Here is a 21,347-nt window from a genome sequence, read left to right as displayed (position 1 = left end):
TCGTGGTATTACTGATAGGTAACGCAGACTCATTCTGAATACAGGGGAACCGACACATTCCAGCACAGCGTACGGCACCTTTTCTCGAATGGACATTAGTCCGCGCAGCCGAGTATCCGCTCCCCCGTCTCGCTGGGATACACACGATGGTACCAACCACAGGCAACGCACAGACCCGTGGGTTTCTCACATAAGGGTACTATTCATAGGTAACGTAGGTCCATGGTGTGCCTCACATGGTGGTACTAGTCGCAAGGAACGTCGACGCATGGTGTTCCTCCCGTACTGGTACTAATCACAAGTAGTCTCATGGTTTTAATTTCATCTATCCTAGGTAGCCCCTTTTAGCCGCCTCTTACGACAGGCAGGGGATATAGTGGGTGTTTTCTTCCTCAACATCCCCCATCCACAGGAAACTGAACTCAGACAGTTCTATTATGAACCCTTTAATTTAGTTCACATAATGATACACAGTTTGTAAAAATATGTTTTCTCATTTACTTTGTATGACAAACGGGGAATAAATTTCTTGAATCTTTCAGATTGCTGAAGTAGCTCTTATCTCAGTGTAAATAGCACTTCAAAGAAATATCAATAGTTGTGATATTTATGTATTCAGTTAACTGAGAGATAAACGAATGTAATATTGAATTGCTAATCTTGATCTCCACGGCATTGTTAATGACGCTTTTAAGATCAGCATCCCTTATCCACTCATATTCTCTCTTTATTCTAAAAGAAGAGTCGTTGAAGCGACTTGTGTGAAATAATGAATTATTCAGAAAGCAGTAGATTGGTTAAGAACTTAAATATTAGAGTCTATCATCAAATCCGCAGATGTAGTCTACCTACGTTATAATTCAGAACTAGATCATACATTATTAAAATCTTCTCTTCAGCGTTGGCGTTTAAGTGAAGAGCTAAGTCAGAACTCCGTTAAGATATATCAGATCTCTTCTCTTTTATAGAGCTTCTTAAAGGTGAGTTAAAGGAATTAAGATGAATTGATTCTCTTAACCCAATATGTTCATATTTTTAACAATATGTGCAAAGTGAAACAATGATTGAAACCCACTTTAAATTCCAACAAACAACTAACGTAAAATATAAATGCTTGGAAGGTTTATAAACTCCGGACTAATCGACGTTTGTGGTCCTAATACTATTTCGAAACCTGTGTTCAGCATTTGATAGCCTCCAATAACACTATGTATAGCAGTATAGATTTTTCTTTTGCTAGTGGCTATACGTCGCACCGACACAGATAGGTCTTATGTCGACGATGGGACAGAAAAAGGCCTAGGAGTGGGAAGGAAGCGGCCGTAGCCTTAATTAAAGTACAGCCCCAGCATTTGCCTGGTGTGAAAATGGGAAACCACGGAAAACCATCTTCCGGGCTGCCGACAGTGGGATTCGAACCCACTATATCCCGGATGTAAGCTCACAGATGCGCGACCCTAACCGCACGGCCAACTCGCCCAGTTTAGGAGAAAGGTGACGAGGAATGGTATGTTCCGAGCGGTCAGTGGGGAGACGGCGTGGGATTACGTTAGAAGACGAATAAGTTTTGCACCGTACCCAGGGGTAGTTACCCTCTAGGACGATGCCTCCATTCCTGTGTGAACATCCGAATAACTCAGGTTTGGGCTGAGAAGTGGGTTGGTTGTCGATGGGCCAGGCTAAAAGTCGAAGTTTCTCACTTAATTATAAGTAAATGACAGGAAAATGGAGGTATAACGCGAATGAGAAACAATAATATGGGTTAGGATGAGTTTATTCACAAAATAAAACCGAATCGTATTAACAGAAAACCAAGTAAATCAAATAACAAAGACGATAATGACATAATTTCAAAAATTGAAAAGAACTGGACATCAAAAAGTGAATTATTCAAAGAATTAAATATAAAATGAAAGTTGAAGCACAACATTGAATACCTGTGAACTTTTAAAAATATACATGATCCCATTGTCCAAAGTTCATTATATACAATAGTATACGTATGCGTACACAGATACCTATTCGATTCGCATGGAGTAACACGTTTTTAAGTATCACATTGATACGGGTTTTAATTTTATAGAGTCGTCACAAGAATTAACATAAAAAGAAAATTAAGACGCAATGGGACACGATATGAATTATGAAAAATACTAGTGACATTTCCCTACGCTATATTTACAATGAACACAAAATAAGCAAAGTATCTCACATATCTACATCGGATAAGGAAAGGGAAATCTTACATACTACACTGACTCGACGTGAAACGCGGTTCACCAAAAGATCTAGTAAGAACTAGATTGACGACCAATATTACTCAGCACTCGCGCTGTTCCCCATTAAACAAGACAACATATCCAAACAACATGAAATACCACAAAACACCATCCTGTAAGAGAAAACATATTATTATGCTTTATTAAACATATGGAAAGCAATGGGCAACATTGCATTCTTCTGCTGCATTTGCGCACCCAAAAGCGCGTTCATCCGTCACATATTTCCTGCTGTGCTGTGGGCTGAAAGGGAATGTTAGAACTCAATACTGCACTGAGGCTTGGTTGCTGTTCGCCAAGATTGTATCACGGAAATAACATCTCTTTCACGCTGTCTATGTAAACACGGCTGATAAGTAAACCTGTAAGGCGATATCATATTCCCTCGAATGCACGGAAACTCACATACAATCATGCTTCTTACTATCATGCTACAATAATTTATCACAGACATCAGATTCACTGGTCTGGCATCAATTTCCGTCAATTCTGATTATCAATATTCTCTCAGAATATAATAGCAAGAACATATTCACTGCACATCATTTTTTTCACTTCATCAGGCATGCAATCGGCCTGAATAATCAATTTCATATATCAGCATGCATTAAAACCTCTTATATTTCTTACAATCTTATCAGCCTTTCCCATTATGAATCCAGGTTCGATTCACATACAAATCATTGTGCGAAACAGTCCCAACCTACACTGGAAGACTCTTTTTCATTCAACGTTGCGATGCAGCTCCACACATGTCAGCTTCTGAAATTCCATGCGTCATGCAATCCGTTACTAACTTTCTAAATGACCAAAATTAAATTGCACTTACTCTCAACGTAGCAAGTTATTAACTCGGAAATTGGATGATCTTGTCAATCTAATCCTCCTATCACTAATATAAAAGAAAATCTGAATAATACTAAGCTAATTATGATGCATAATACAACAACAAAATAACTCCTAACAACTCCCTCATTATCCCATCTAACTAATCGTAAAGTAAAATAAAAATACAGAAATCATGCATTCTTCTCTTATCCGTATTTACAACATTACAAGTGTGAAATAAACACATGCCGTCAGGCTAAATTTACGTTAAAGGAAAAACCCCTACACTAAACTGCACTGGCATTTTAAATATAATTCATATAACATGCCATGCAATTTTAAAACGTGATAATACATCTTGGACGACTCTCTGAACATTGGCAACGGCTCACATCCTTGCCAGTGTATGCTGTTACTCCATGGTGAGCACTGCTTTAACACATAGAAACAATGTTCTTTCTTCTGTGGGCGGTGCCATCTTCTTGATGAAAGTTCCTTAACACTACAACACAGAAGGCTTTAGGTGAATGTCTCTTCACCACTCGATTCTGCACGTGCCGAACAAACCCTCGTTAGCCTGTGAACTAAGCCAACACACTGACAAACAAACGCACTAGAAATAAAACAATTAGGGTTTCTATATACAGTTATATAGAGCGGCTCGCGGTACGGTTTGAAAGTTCTTCGCGAAACGCGACCGATACGAAATGTAATACAGCTGAGCGTCTCTTCTTCACTTTCCAGTCTGCGGCTATTATTTCCGTCTATTTATCTGGAGTAAAATTTGTGCCATAATATAATCTGCATTTTAACACTGCATCAGTTAATTCAGTAAACTGCACGACTCCATACACTGATTTATATGTATCAACGTGGCAACATTCACGCACAAGTATCGGAGCAATACCGAACAACGATCACATCACGTCGGCTGCCACAATCAGAGTGACGCTCTCCAAAGCTTGGGTCGCTAAGGAATCGTGGCTAACGCCGTTATAGCTATGGGATTCCCGCATGTTTAAAAGAGCAGCCAACCAGCGTGCTTGCCATCCATAATGACTAAATATTAATTATAACACACCATAAAACACACTCCAAATGACATCAACTTTACTCAGATTATTTCTATAACGTACTCCTGATTATATTTCACTTTCTGACCTGTGGAAATCCGTCAACTCAGAGAATTGATGCCTTTATAGCCATATTTTCTTCATGCAATTGTCCATGTTGGTTAACCTGGGATTATGATTTCGCGCGATCCTGGCTCCATATTTGCCACACCCACGCGTTCTCAATGGCTGAACATTTCTCTTGGCCAACATCTTCTACACGTGCCGAGATGTGCTAACTTCTGGTAACGCTAAGCCTTTCTCACGGTCCCGAGGAAGTATCGTGCAATATCTAGCGACTTGATGTCTCCATAGACTTCCGGTCTCAGCTATCCTGCGATTCGCTACTTTTTTACCTTGCCTGACTGAAATTGCAATAAAATTATATAATATGGCAAATAATAATCTGAGTCTCTTATGGGCCGTCAGGATACGGCTCAGTTTGAGTGGTGTTTTTAAAAGTAGGAATGATCACATTGTGAAGATCAAGTTAGAATTCAAGAGAAAAAATTCCAGCAAATATTCGTATATAAGAAGAGGAATTTGGGATTGGAATAATATACCAACGGAGTTGTTCAATAAATTTCCAAATTCTTTGCAATGATTTAAGAGAAGTCTAGATAAAAAACAGAAAGCAAATCTGCCACCTGGGCAACTGCCCTAATTGCACATCAGTGGTGATTGATTGATTGATTGATTGATTGATTGATTGATTGATTGATTGATTGATTGATTGATTGATTGATTGATTGATTGATTGATTGATTGATTGATTGATTGATTGATTGATTGATTGATTGATTGATTGATTGATTGATTGATTGATTGATTGTACTGAGTCATACTGCTGTTTAAGAGTTCTTGGAAGAAATCTTGGCGTAGCCGTCTTGTACTGGAGAATGTCTAAACACTAAAAGCTCATATAAGTATATATTCTAAAGTACTGAATGACCTCTTTTCAGCGTAAACATTCTGAACCACTGTCGGAAGCCGTGAAGATGGTTTTCCGTGGTTTCCCATTTTCACACCAGGCAAATGCTGGGGATGTACCTTAAATAAAGCCACGGCCGCTTTCTTCCCACTCCTAGCCCTTTTCCATCCCATCGTCACCATAAGACCTATTTATGTCGGTGCGACGTAAAGCAACTTGTAAAAAAAACATTCGGAACCCTGGTGTGCCTTAAGATCATTTAGCCATCATAGTCCAAAGGGCGTTAAACAAATATATTTATGAACATACTGTAGATATTATTATCAAGGTAGTTGTCGGTTGTATTTGAACACTTCGTTATAACACACATCCTCGTAATTATTTGTCATATTGTCACATTCTCAGTGACAGCTTCACCCTTTTTGCTGTGGTTTCAAACCAATGATACTAATAAACTTTAAAACTACTCACGTATCATTAGTTATATACACTATATATTTGAAACGTGGTGAAGTTTGTTCTTTGACAGAGTATCAACTAATTATCCTGAACGTATATTTATTGAATTTCATACTATAACGATCAATCTCCACGAGTCTGACTGAATACGCGTCACCCTTTACCCCTTACTTTCTCCACCCATGCTATCTGACTTAATTGCGATCAAGATGATAAATCAATTGGAGAACAATATCCGGTCATACTTAGACACATCTATCGATATTTTCCCTAGGTAATAGTTTAATTCTCATCGACAGATGCCAATGTGAGAGTGAACTCGCTGAAAATTGATATATCATTCGGCGAAACGCAAATATAGATGGAAGATTAGCAATAAAACATGTCAAATGCAAACTGGATGTCATTTAAATTACCTCTATCATCTATAATATCTCTCCAAATGCAGAAGTTTAGGCAATGTTCAACAGGTCTAGGAATCGCATATATAAAATCCCTGTTTCTGTCTGTTCTTCACAGTGATATTGAGAATCTGAAACTGACACAAAGTATAGGTCATTATCTCCTATTTGCTGGAAAACTTCTAATGGAACTCTCACAATCAAGATATTTATACTTTTCTTTTTTTTAAGGAAAATACATTTCTTTTCAGTGAAGTGATTATATCAAATTGCCATTTTGATGTAGACACTGCCAGCCGGCTATTGGCAAGTGTTTCAACTATTTACCTTCAAGAGGTCTACCGCTTTCTACAGCGATAGTGATGAAACGAGAACGTTTGGAGGACTGGATTGGTAATAATAATAATAATAATAATAATAATATTAATAATAATAATAATAATAATAATAATAATAATAATAATAATAATAATAATGACATGAGACCTCCGGAGGCCTAGTTCAAGTCTTTTAAATTGACTCCCTATAGGAGAGCTGCGGTACTATGAGGTTTTGTCCCTAGTCAGGATTACTACTAATTTTGAAGACGGCACAAAATTCAGCCCCCGAGCCAGAGAAATAAACCAATGAATGTTAAAATCCACGTCTCGACCGCGAATGGAACAGATAACCCCTAAAGCAACGGTCATCACGCTAACAACTTAGCCATGACGCCGGACACTGCAAATGGTAACAAATATATTACAGTAATGAATATAATACTGTATATGAACAGTTACGTGAGAAGTAATTCCAGGTGAAGTGAAATAATAATTTTCACCATTCCGGCGTATGCAACGAGAAATAAAGAATTAATTTATCATTCAGTTACTGTTATACGTGGGACATAGCGAGGATGTCCCCAACTGGTTTCTTCAAAGTGTGATGTTATTGCTATTTAGACGTTAAGTACCAATATTTCATAAGTTACTATCAATGCTGAATAATACTTGATTACTGATGAAAGGGAAGGATAGGAAATCGGCTATCCTTTGAATAAGTCTGAAATATTACTTCCCACCACCCTAAGGAAGGCGTTATGTCATTTCTGCATGCTGGTGAAGTAAAAGATATTCCATATGGTAATCGCCTTGGTACGATTAACGTTGTAACTGAATAGCCATACAGAAACGCCTTGAGGAAACTTAAGAAGAGATAACCCTTCCTTCATCGGAAAATTGTCCGACTCGTTGGCTGAATAGTCAGCGTACTGGCCTTCGGTTCGGAGGGTCCCGGGTTCGATTCCCGGCCGGGTCGGGGATTTTAACCTTCATTGGTTAACTCCAATGGCCCGGGGGCTGGGTGTTTGTGCTGTCCCCAACATCCTGCAACTCACACACCACACATAACACTATCCTCCACTACAATAACACGCAGTTACCTGCACATGGCAGATGCCGCCCACCCTCATCGGAGGGTCTGCCTTACAAGGGCTGCACTCGGCTAGAAATAGCCACACGAAATTTAATTTTATCGGAAAATTAACGAAGATTTTTCTGTAGAAGAAAGTTATGATGTTGAGTGAATTTTCTGTGGCCAGAAGGGTGTGACTATAATATGCTCGGTGGATTTACTGTGCAGGCAAAGGATGAGGACAAATACGAGGTATATCTGTGTGACATGCACAGGTAAGTAGTAGTACCCTACCTTGCTTCATATATGGAACAAGATGGCGCATCGTAATTTTTTAAGAAGATATATTGCGTGTTTAATTCGGATATTTTATTTGAGTGTACTTTGAAAGACAGATATTGGTCGTATCTTTAATATCATAGGATAATATTCTGAAGTGCATTTTGCTTAGCGCTTCCATATTATCCATCGTCCCCTACTAATTGCTTCCGAAAGTACGCGATCTCATTAGTGATCAAATTTCAGTAATATTATTTTAATAATTCTTTTAAAAAATTTTAGCGTTATTTCCTTCCTCAATGACCTATAATTTCATTTAAAATTAATTGTCATGTGCTCTTACGCTGTAAACAACGCAGTTAAGCGAGCTAAATATTTTGAGAGTGAAATCACATTGAGAGTAAAGTTAATTTTTACTACAATCAATTTGCTTGTCTTAAAAAGGTCATAGTTAATTAAAAATGGTTTTAAAGTTAGTGCTTTACATCCAAATCGTTCCAGGAGTTAACTCATTTGGTAACTTCCTGCATATCCGTAATTTCCATCATCACCAACAATAACGACAACAAAACTAATCTCTTAAACAAGCCAATATTGTTTTGTTTTGTTCTCTTCCTGTTCGTCCTAACCATTCACAACAGTTGACTCGGTATATTATAAAAATATCACATCTCTATTCTATGCATTTGCAAAATTGTTTCTACCAAGGGTTATAAGCTTTCCTTCTAATTCTTTTGACTGGTTTACTTAGTGAAAAACAATACTTTTGAGATCCAGTTTGAAGTCATTCTACCGAACAAGTGGCTGTGTGCTTTGGGTAACGTAGCTATCAGCTTGCATTCGGAAGATAATGGGTTCGAACTCCACTGTCGGCAGTCCTGCAGATGGTTTTCCAGGGTTACCCATTTTCACTCCACGCAAATACTAGGGCTGTACCTTAATTAAGGACACAGTTGTTTCCTATCTCATCCTCGCCATAAAACCAATATGTGCATGCGCTACGTTAAGCAGACTGTAAAAAGAAGAAAAATGTAATTCTCTTCATATAACAACATCATTTTAAATTTCCATCACATTTCTAGCAGAAATCTCTGTTCTGAAACGGGCACCTTCTAAGTCCAGGGTTCTCACTTATCATCATCAACATAATTTTCATTCCCCTTGTTCAAGAAAAGAAACCAAACCACACGGCACTTAACGCCCTTGAAAGGGCCTTGGCCTGCCCAGCGACCGCTGCTCAGCCTGAAGGCCTGCAGATTACATACTTTTTAATTATTACGTAATTATTCAACTACATATTTTGTCAGTTTAAACTACCTATTTGTGAAAAAATTTCTCATGTTTATAATACAATGCAAATACAGTATTTACTTAGCTACAAGCTATGGGCAATTTTAACGTATTGTCACGATGTCTAACATTTACCTTTTTATAAACACACGGTAGGGGTTTATGATTTTAATTTAAAAAGTAGCCTTATTTACGTACATTAGTACTAGAGACACGACATGTGAAAACAGACGTCACTCTCTACATTCATTTAAAGTTACAAAGCCATTACCACAATATTCATGTAATTATTTCAAGATTGTGGCCTCGCTGCGGAAAAAATATTGCCGCTAACGTTATGGCTCCAAACACGGACTATAGTCCGCTTTAGTATGGTCTGCGTTTCTCCCCGAAACTTACCAGGAATTTGGAAGAGAATTTTCATACTCGTACTGTGGACCGTTAGAATGTTACAAATCTCTGAAGTTTGTACAAGATTTGGAAGAGAACAAATTTGGTAAATAAAACTCATTTGAGAGTAGTCCAGCTCCATGGATAAATGGTTAGAGTGTTGGCCTTTGGTCACAGGGATCCGGATTCGATTCCAGGCAGGGTCGGGAATTTTTGATTCATTTCTCTGGCACGGGGGCTGGATGTATGTGTCGTCTTCGTCATCGTTTCATCCTCATCACGAAGCGCAGGTTGCCTGTGAGTGTCAAATCAAAAGACCTGCACCTGGCGAGCCGAACATTTCCTCGTACACTTCCGAAACTAAAAGCCATACGCCATTTCATTTGAGAGTAAAGTTGATTTTCACTCAAATCAAGTTGTTTCTCTTAACAAAATTTCACAGTTAAATAAAAATGAAGAAGCTGAATGTATAAGCGATTATTTTAAAATAACATCGGCCCCGCGGTGTAGGGGTAGCGTGGCTGCCTCCAATCCGGAGAACCCGTGTTCGATTCCCGGCCTCGCCAGGGAGTTTTACCTGGCTATGAGAGTTTTTTCGAGATTCACTCAGCCTACGTGGTTATAATTCAGAAGCTATCTGACTGTGAGATAGCGACCTCGGTCTAGAAATCCAAGAATAACGGCCGAGAGGATTCGTCGTGCCAATCACACGACACCTTGTAGTCTTCAGGCTTTCGGGATGAGCAGTGGTCGCTTGGTAGGCCATGGCCCTTCGGTGCTATTGTGACATGGGGTATGTTTTTAGATTTTTAAACTAACATGAAAAAATATATAATATTTTTTCTATACAGCTTTTCCCACATCTGTGGAGTTGCGGGTGCTAACTGCAACACACATGTGGATTTGGACTTGTTTAACGGTCGGATGCCTTTCCTGACGTCATTCCTATAAGGAGGGATGAAATCAGTATTGCGTGTTCCTGTGGTGGTTGTTAGTGTAGTGTTTTGCCAGCATATGAAGAGGAAAGTGTTGGGTCAAACAAAAACACCCAGTTCCCACGCTTGAAGAATTAATCAGACGCGATTAAATTCCCCGATCCGGCTAAGAATTGAACCCGGACCCTCAGAACTTTGCTCACGGACGTTGCTCACAATCATGGAAAACGGCTTAACAGAATGTGTTGATACTTATTTGTAAAGTTCAGAAATAGACGGGGTGGGTGGTACGCTATATATTATTTCATCAGTATACAGTAGCATAGCAATAACAAAGGGATAAAATAAAATACAATAAAATATTCTTCTCTGAATGAACTTTTCAGATAACAAATTACAAATGTAAAAGTTGGCTCATTCAATGAATATTGTTGCAGTGTAGTTTCAGTCATTCTCTGTGGGCTACATTCAGCGCTGCGCCGTTAAGCCTTCAGATAGTTGTGACATAATAATGTTTATTTCCTTCAGGCACACATAGATATAGTTTCAGGTTGTTTAGTCTTAATATTCCATAATCATCGTATAATCTGTAAATAAAGTAGTAATAACTCCATTTGTGATCAGAATATTAAGAAATAGTAAACATTTCGAAATATTCCTGATCTCTAATGTGCATATTGTATTATCTACGTAGGAATTTCATAGGAGTTTCATAGAAATCATATTTAGGCAAAAAATTACATTTTCAGATGCACGAACAATCCAATTAAGGTCGTCTGTTCTTAGACATGTTGCTTGTGTAGTGGCCATGATCATGAAAGTTTCATGTCTGAGGGTTCTGACCCAGTGCTTAGCCGATTCGAGGCCCGTCGGTGGAAATATTTCACTATCAGAATGTTGGCCGACAGGGTAGAATAAATATTTATAACCATCAGATTACGTATAAATATCCTGCACTCAATTTCAAACCACTCCACCGTGGTAATCAGTTATCGCACATTCTTAATAGCGTAACGTTTTGACATTGCTGGATTTAGAATGTTAAACTAGTGGTTTTTCTAATATTTTTTCCATGGAATTTCTTGTTGTACTCTTGTTGTTGCTTTTGCTGTTGTTGTTGTTGTTGTTGTTGGGTATATAACTTATGTTTACTTTATTGTTACATTACTGTTAAGTGACCATTGTCACTGGGATATTTTCTATTTGCAATGTATTTGTGAAAAGTAATATCCAAATAAATACATCAGGCGACCCAAACATGTCCTTAGCCACTCACTCCTGGCACCAATTTCCATAAGCCAAATAAATATCAATAATGATAGAAAAAGAAAAATACTTTCAATTTAACTGAAAATTTTGGGAGAAAATAAATGAGTTCCTTCAATAGAAATCAGTGTTCCTTACAAATAATCGCAGTTAAAATACGATCAGTTCCTACAGTAGAAATATTAGCTTTTCTTAACAACAATCCAAACGGAAGAGGATTTGTAGTTTTCGCATATTCTTAACAGGGCAACGTTTTCACGTGGTTGGACAAAACAATTAATGTCTCTGAAACTTTATAATTTATTCGTATGACGTTTTGCAATATATATGAGATAATCGGTAGGTTAATTTACAAATCTATATCTTAATAATTTATTTAATATTTACTAATGGTGCATTATCAGAGAAACTAACAATGGTATAGACCTCTATTTTTTCTTACCATATCCTGAGAGTGACAAGAGAACTGTAATCAAATCTAACGAAATGCTTTGTCTTACAGTAAAAATGCCAACGGTCGTAGCCGTGTTGAAACACCGTATCCCGTGAGATCTCCGAAGTTAAGCAACATTGCGCGTGGTCAGGAGTTGGATGGGTTGCCACGCGCTGTTGGTGGGGGTAAGGGAATGGAGAAGCGGAAAGGAACTGGCCACCCTACCGCACGTAAACTCCGGCTCAGGAACACGTCTGCGGAGGTTCGGACCTGCCTTCGGGCAGTATAACCCTTACCTAGAGTAAAAATAGTACTTAGAAAGAATACATTTCTAATGTTTTCTTTTACTTTGAGGGTAAAATCTTTTTATAAAGCTAATTACTTTTATCCCAAATCGATGGTCTACTAAGAAATAATTAATAATGATTTTTAACACTGACACTTTCATAGAAAATGCTTGTATGGCAAGAAATAATATAAAGCATATAGAATAAGCATATGCCTGTACGACTAGGGTATTTAAATTCTACATTGACCTTACAACGCAATTTCAAAAGCCTACAATATAAAAAATAATGTACCGGATGGTATGCAACCAGCTAGGATTTATTTGCCTCTTAGTCCTGTTATACGCAACATCTTACAGCAATTTTATGTGTGGTTAGCCCGAAATAGACTTCCCCGCACAATACAAAAACGGTATAAGGAGCAGTAAGTGAGGCCCATCTCAAAAGCACTGTACCATTTAATCTAGAGTGGAGACCAATACTCTAGTCATTCATACGAAATGTTACTGTACTGTACAAACCATAACCACTCCTATATCTATCGGTAGAGAATTGCGCACTTGACTGGTTCAAAAGTCCATTTTCTTCTGATAGAAATGGGCGGTCGCGGTATCATAGGAAACGTGATAGGTTAGGACCAATTACAGACATGTCAGTTCACCGCCATTTTGTATAATCTCATCACATGGAAATTGATAGAAACGTATCTTTACAGTATTTTAAAAACTATTGCATTAACATATTGTAAATCAGGTGTGATAGCTTACGCCATGTAATTAACACCGTTAAGAGTGTTCAATAAAGGCATAAAACTTGGCCATGAGGCTGTAATACATCAGTAACTTTTCGAGGCGAGAACTTTCGCTATCCTCGTGAATACATGGTTATGTGAGATGAACTTTCACTGTGGAAGTAGCTGCGTAGAAGTATGCATAGTAGATACACGTAGATAGGCTACTTGGAGCAGTGAGGGTTCAAATCCTTTTCTGAACCATACGTTTTTAAATTTTCATTTCGTACTCGCGTAGATATCCTTTGCGAAGACTTTGATTTTTCTGAAGTCTCAGATATTCTTCTAACGAAATCATAATAAACACTGCCACGTAAGCACCGACTATGGACAAATGCATTGTGAACACTGCCTGAAATATTATGCGGGATTCATTCAACGAAGTAATAGGTACATACTTTATGCGTAGAGAATGGTTGAACTTAACTGGGCTCAAGGAAGACATTATCATCATCATCATCATCATCTGTTTACCCTCCAGGTTCGGTTTTTCCCTCGGACTGAGCGAGAGATCCCACCTCTACCGCCTCAAGGGCAGTGTCCTGGAGCTTCAGACTCTTGGTCGGGGGATACAACTGGGGAGTATGACCAGTACCTCGCCCAGGCGGCCTCACCTGCTATGCTTAACAGGGGCCTTGTGGTGGGATGGGAAGATTGGAAGGGATAGGCAAGGAAGAGGGAAGGAAGCGGCCGTGGCCTTAAGTTAGGTACCATCCCGGCATTCGCCTGGAGGAGAAGTGGAAAACCACGGAAAACCACTTCCAGGATGGCTGGGGTGGGAATCGAACCCACCTCTACTCAGTTGACCTCCCGAGGCTGAGTGGACCCCGTTCCAGCCCTCGTACCACTTTTCAAATTTCGTGGCAGAGCCGGGAAACGAACCCGGGCCTCCGGGGGTGGCAGCTAATCACGCTAACCACTACACCACAGAGGCGGACGGAAGACATTATTCTTTATCAAATTGTGCTGTTTGCAGCAAGGTAAACCGGTCTGTACATTCGAGTTTAGAACTTGTAACGTACAAGATGAGTTTCGAAGTGATAGCCTAGATTATTACATTAGTACAGAGTTACGAGATATACCGTTCGTCACTTGGGGTGTCTGCGTGGTACTAATCGCAGCCAGCATGTGATGTGCTCCAGGGATTCAGAGTTCGAAGCTTTTTATGACATTTAAAATTTTAGTTTTATATTTTACCCCTAAAGGCATTTGTAATGAAGGTTAAGCATTCTTAAGTCTCAAAAGTGTCCGCCTCTATGGTGTAGTGGTTAGTGCGGTTAGCGTGTAACGGGGTCAGTTCATACAACTTCTCCCGTTTGGGATGCTCCAGTGACGTCTGTAAACAGCGAAGAAGTTGTTCAATATGACCAAGGACCAAGGGGGAAGTTTTCATTCCCCTCCCCGAAGGGGAGGGGCGGGCCACCTAGAAGGTTACGCCTTCTCTCTGGCCAGGAGATTTGGCGGGGTTTGGGGATTTGTTGTTCAATATGAAATCGTGCACAACCCGCATACAAACTCACATGTCAGTTGAAACGAACTGAACATTAGTCATGTATCTGTACTGCGCATGTTGCACCGCCATTCCACCTCTAACATCAACAACTACACCAGGAACTTCACGGAGGTGACTTTCATAAACGGATAGAATTTTTGTAGTGGATATTGCAAAGAGCTGAAGCCGATGCGGATTTCATAACGGATATTCTCTTCAGTGACGAATCCAGAGAGCACAACAACGGAACTGTTAATTGTCATGACTTCAGTTACTAGAGTGTTCAAATTCCTCACCGGGTAAGGGAACCTCGATTTCAGATACAATGGGGCGTTAACGTGCAGTGCGGTATAATAGGCGACAAGATAATTGGACCATACTTTTTTCGAATGAAACCTCACGGGACGGCGCTATCTACAGCTTCTTCGTCAATACCTCCTGCTCGTTATGGAGGATGTACTCCGTATGACACGATTAAAGACGTGGTTCCAAAAGAATGGAGCACCTCACACTGGTCATAGGCAGGAGGGAACCACTGGCATAGGACATATCCTGGACGGCGGATTGGACGAGGGGTGATCTGATACATGGCCGGCTATGCTGACCCTAATCCACCAGATTTTTTTCTGTGGGGTTATTTAAAGGAAGTAGTCTATGAACAGGAGCCAGAGAGTGCGAATCACTTACGGCAGCTCGTGACTGAACCCTACAGGCAGGTTGCAGCAAGTAAGAGTGTCTCTCTGCCACTGTGCTCAGATTTGCGTTAACGAAGGAGGTGGTCATTTTGAGCAGATGTTTCATTAATTGAATTACCATACACAAGCCCATTCCACCTCTGTCGGTAATAACTTACTTTACTGCCATAGCTGTTTCAAGAGATACTTAAAAACAAACATAGCAGAGTACTTGTAATATGAGAAATGATCGTGACTTAGATTTGTCTTCAACAACGCGTCTCATACGAACATTAACAACGAAATAAAAATGTTCGTCCATCATCGTACTCGAACCTCCGACTAACTACCACCGGTGTTTTCCTTTAACTTTTAGCACGCTCTACTGTGACAAGTTGTCAACGACCGTTGTTATGTCCATGCAACTTGTAGTCATTAGCCATCCAATTATCTGTACATGACGTTGCTGTGTTACAGAATTTTCACGATTCTTTACCATTATTCGGTATTTTATCATTAATGCTGATTTTGTTGATACGATTATTAAACGAATTATAGAAAGCGTAGTAAGATGAGACATTGTTGTGATTAGCCAAGGTCAATATTTTTAGGTTAGACTATAATCTGAGGGTTGCATAAAACTGAGTGAATAGGGGCAGCTGTACCACGCGGTGGAGAACGACAAATAACCTGTTGATTTAAAATGTAGGAAATTTTTAAAACATTTTGTCATGATTTAACATGGAACGAAATTTAACGACCGCCTCTGTGGTGTAGTGGTTACTGTGATTAGCTGCCACCCCCAGAGGCCCGGGTTCGATTCCCGGCTCTGCCACGAAATTTGAAAAGTGGAACGGGAGCTGGAACGGGGTCCATTCAGCCTCGGGAGGTCAACTGAGTAGAGGGGGGTTCGAATCCCTCCTCAGCCATCCTAGAAGTGGTTTTACGTGGTTTCCCACTTCTCCTCCAGGCAAATGCCGGGATGGTACCTAACTTAAGGTCACGGCCGCTTCCTTCCCCCTTCCTTGCCTATCCCTTCCAAACTTCCCATCCCCCCCAACAAGGCTCCTGTTCAGCATAGCAGGTGAGGCTGCCTGGGCGCGGTACTGGTCATCCACCCCAGTTGTATCACAGACCCAGAGGACACTGCCCTTGAGGCGGTTGAGGTGGAATCCCTCGCTGAATCCGAGGGAAAAACCGACCCTGGAGGGAAAACAGATTACGAACGAACTAAATTTAGCGCCTCCTTAAGAATAATCATAGGATGAGGATAAGATCCAGTTGCGGGAATGCCAACTTTCTCAGTAAATACTGTAAGGGAATGTGGACGAGTACCAATACTTGGGAAATGACAAAGTAAAAAAAAAATGGGAAACATTTTCTCATATTTTATGTCTTACCATTTTCTTTATATTAAAACTGTGTTCTACCGACTGGATAAGACCAAAATGCATGTTTTATGATGTTGGTGATGCTTGTTTAAAGGGGCCTAACTTCTAGGTCATCGGCCCCACAGTATGTTTTAGAATCAATATAAGAAAAGAAAATGTTATTCATTCATTTCACTTTACCATCTCTCGGCAGGGTGATATCATAATATTCTGAACTTTAAAATGATTTACCCTTCCTTAGTAGAGTCATAATGGTAATGCGAATAGTGTGTTACTTACACTGGACATGCAGGTTGATGTGCTGGGTGACAGGTTCCCCGACACCGTTGTTAGCCGTACACTCGTACACACCGGCGTGGTGACGGTTAGCTTGCTCTATCGTGATGCTGAAACCTTCCACGGATTTCTCTCCAGAAGGAAGCAAATTATTCTGAAACATACAAAAATGGTAACATTGAAATGACCATACTGCAAATGGTGGTTTACAAAAGCGTATGCATTCACTATCGGAGATTATAATGCAACTGGTGCATTCAAAGTGACAAGTTGTAGAAATGGGTAAAATTGGCCTGGAGGTCATTAATCACTGTTCTAGGATTTTAATACCTTATAGAAAAAATAGAAATGAATCTCTAATAATAAGCCGGGCTCAGTTCGGTGGTATTTGAAGGTGCTCAATACCTCAGCCATGTGTCGATAGATGAACTAGCACGTAACAAAACTCCAGCCGTACAATGATTTCATTTCCGTGTCTCCGTAAACAATAACAATATTTAGTAGAACGAAAAACACTATCAACAATATTAATAATAATAATAATAATAATAATAATAATAATAATAATAATAATAATAATAATAATAATAATAATAACTTTCAAATGTACATCATCAGGCATTTCAAATTGACGTCAATTAGGCAGTCTTTCTGTCAATTTCGTAGTTACACTCCATTCCACCAGGTTATACAGGGTATTCGAATACTAATGGACGACTTATTACTGAGTTTTAGTCAGTTTTGTGTGGTAAACGCTAAAATGGATCTCCAGAGATCCTAAGAAATAGATTGTCGAAATGATTATTTTGCGCACTTCAAAATTGTAGTTAGCTCTGTTAGGATTGTACCCACAATTCGGGAATCCGAAGGCCGGCACCATAAAAGTATCATAAAAATTTAGCTCACATCTGTAGTCTTATTCCTATATAAGAGCAAAATCCATCTGGCCATCGCTTAACTGCGGCCAGTGTCCATTATTCGGGAAATAGTGTGTTCGAACCCCACCGTAGGCGGCCCTGAAGATGGTTTTCCGTGGTTTCTCATTTTTACACCAGGCAAGTGCTGGGGATGTACCTTATTTCAGGCCACGGCTACTTCCTTCCCATTCCTTGCCTCTTCCTGCTCCATTGTCGCTATGAAACCTATCTGTGTCAGTGCGATGTAAAGCAATTTGTAAAAATGAAGCGTAAAATATTGCCTTTATTTAGCTCCAATGTATAAAGAAAGTGAAAAATTGGAATTGATATTTGGATGTCGCACATTGAACCCTTTGGTCCATATTGAGGGATACCTACCTCTCTTACCTATCAGCAAAGTACATGAGATCTGCCTCTTGGGTCGTATCGGGTTCTTCGTCACTTGCTGAGGTAAAGGTAGGGTTCAGTAATTCTAATCTATCTACTTTGAATGAAAGGTCTGTTTAAAAGATTCCAATTTATTCAGGAAATTATGAAGCATTCTGATATGTGAACGGTATTACTGAAATTACACGTGTCCACTGGACACCACAATCATTTTATTACATATAAGGTTAGAACACTGGTGAGCATATGACGTGTCTGCCTGATGGGCATTCTTACTAGAAACCATTGTCTCATTTTTATTAAAGAAAAGAAAGTCTGGAAATCCTTAAATTCGGCTTCCATGTGAGACCACATGTACCATCATAGTGATTCGTTATGGTCCAGCCCTCGTAACACGAACTCTGGACTCTGTGTATAATTAAGGTCGTCCAATCGGCGTGTGCCACACAGTGGTTATACAACATGGACCCTTAATTGAATCGATGTGACCTGCGTCTATGTCATGGACCGACATCTAATCTTCTAAGTTACTTTAAAGTCATTGTGGATGATGACCGCAAGGAAAATGATGCTACAGTGGCATATGGCCCTAATCTAAGTCACTGAGGTTGATGAGCCCCTGACCATCCAAGTTTCTAGGCTGAAAGCTAAACACAATTAAATTACATCGGTTGATGACCAAAGTTTCCAATTTACTATCCCCAGCACATTCAATGCTCAATCAATCAAAGTTAAATAATTACAACAATAGCAATGCTCACAAACTTTGTGGCAGTAAAATCCATTTCCTTCGGATATGTCCCCTTAATCGTTACTTTACCATTTCAATATTCCCCAGAAAACAAACTAAGATTTCCAGAATGTATCTCCAAGTTATTCGCTTGATTAAAGTTATTTCAAAATGCGGTTTCACTGAATTTAATAATTAAATAAATTTAAATGATTTAATGAAATCTTAAAAAACAACAATTTCTATCTCCGCGGATTCTGGTTTCTTCACAAATTCCTACGCAGCTGTGATGTAAATTCAATCCTGTGATGTTTATCTGGCTGGGAAAGAATTTTTACATAATTCATGTCCAGTTATATATCTTGTCTCATGATCTCACACTTTAAATCTAATCTGACCCTAGCCATTATTAACACTTAGATACCCTAATAATCTACGTACAAACCAAAAGCAACTCGCCATATAATTACGATGTCATATCTCGTCATAAAGTTTGCGCACCCCTCACAGACAAACAATTATCACTACCATCGCTCTATATTTTGGACAACCCTGAATTTGGTTACTCTTGTTCATTATACTCTAAGTTCGTGGTTTCAAATGTCCACTACGTCCCCAATTAAACAAAATTTACAGTATCTAATAATACTCAGGTTATTACCGGATGAAAATTCCAACTAAATCCAACATTTAACGTTCTCCCCGGCCGAGAAATACAATCTCAATTCCACGCGTGTCCCGTTATCTTGCGGTGAACCCCTCTATCAGCTTCCGGCGTTTCACCCTAGTCCGCTTGGCAGTGACATGTAACACCTGTTTCATTCTACCTGACTGGCTTCTCAAAATGCTCCCTTTTAAACTCCTCCGACATAATTAAACAAATACGATATTCTAACCAACAAAATGCACAGATTATGCTTCAAGATGCCCACAATAAATATATGCGTCGCAAATTAATACCGCTATGGATTTCTATATATTTATTTCCATTCCCAACATTATAAAATATTCCTCGGGCTTCCATGTCCCGGCTTCATTGATAGGTCTACACCCTGATTCACAAATCTCATCTCGACTCATACGACAAAACTAACCTCTGTTTCCCCACTCACAACTATCACTGACAAAAGAACTGGAAAAAAAATCCTTACTAGAAATCCCGACGTCTAATATCGCACAATGCATTAATCATGAATACTTCGCATAAAATGATATCGTATTTAATAACTGGATTTTCACGAAAATGACTGAAAAATTCTACTAGATTTTTTTATTGTCAGTCAGACACAGTTTAAAATGGGCCTAGAAAAACGTTTCTCCCCGTGACCAAATTCAACACACTAGACTCTCACCCGACAGCGCACTTTCACTCGATTGAAAATGAGTAACCATGGATTTCTATATTATTTACGTCAAAATTACAGACAGAAAAATTTTACGTCGAATGAACATCTTAATTTGACATCACAAAATATAGACAGAAAACACACGGAAATTACGATCTACATTGGGCGTGATATCACTTCGAAACCCTATTCAATAATGTTTTACAACATCATACGGCACTAGCAAGACTTAAAATTTTTATCCAAGTGAAAAATAAACAAAATGACTCCTTTAGTCGTATTCTAACATTTACAAAACTTAATAGGGGTGACCACTGCGTCGTATATCCCCATTCAAATACACATTTAGAGATCATGAAACAAGATATAATAGGTAGTAAGATGGAAAGTCACATACCTTATGTAGTCACACCAGTGTTCGTCATAGGGCTCACCTGCGACCCTAGCATTTTTATTTAGCCACTTTTACATTTCTGGCTTTACAGATTATTATATTTCTTCAGGTTTCCTGGAATAAAGCATTAAAAAAAGAAATGCCCTTCACTTTCTTGTTGAGCGCACACGATGGACTGTAATTTCTTTCCGCACACGAATTACTTTCTTTACAAATTTATTCGGTACCTTAACCGTCCTATCTGATACAATTATTTCACTCAAGAAAACTATCTCCTCATGGAGTCAAGACCCCAGACACAATGGCTAAAATCTGCAGTTGAACTCAGTCTACTTTTGTTGTTTGATTTGAGAGAGCAGCTCAACACTTCATCGTCCGCTTCGTACATAAAATGCGGGAGAAGGAGGCTTCGTCATGACGTCCCTTCATATTTATACCAGTTCCCCCCTCTCTTCGGGTATCTCCCTTTGCAGCCAAGAAAATTTCTATAAAATTTCTGACTTAACTAAACTGTAATTACAAGAGTTTTGAAAGTTACTACATACTTGATACATTTCTGGCGGTAGTGTTCGTGGACATTAACAATTTATGCGTGTTCGATTTGTGGGATAAATGACCTCCTTTGATAGGCACTATATTTTTGACTTAGCTTGGGACACGCCATGTAC

The 21,347-nt window shown here is 39.2% G+C and overlaps 1 protein-coding gene across 1 annotated transcript in view; it reads right to left on the bottom strand.

Moving 5' to 3' along the window:
• The window catches only part of LOC136877810 (protein CEPU-1), a 780,334-nt gene that overhangs the window by 433,859 nt on the left and 325,128 nt on the right, over positions 1-21,347 (bottom strand). Inside the window, exon 3 of the mRNA XM_068228540.1 lies at positions 16,909-17,059. Within this exon, the coding sequence (XP_068084641.1) occupies positions 16,909-17,059 (151 nt within the window). The remainder of the gene's footprint in view (positions 1-16,908; positions 17,060-21,347) is intronic.

This window comes from Anabrus simplex, chromosome 7 (genome assembly GCF_040414725.1).
Source record: "Anabrus simplex isolate iqAnaSimp1 chromosome 7, ASM4041472v1, whole genome shotgun sequence".
NCBI lineage: Eukaryota > Metazoa > Arthropoda > Insecta > Orthoptera > Tettigoniidae > Anabrus > Anabrus simplex.
This window is presented reverse-complemented; position numbering and strand designations above follow the sequence as displayed.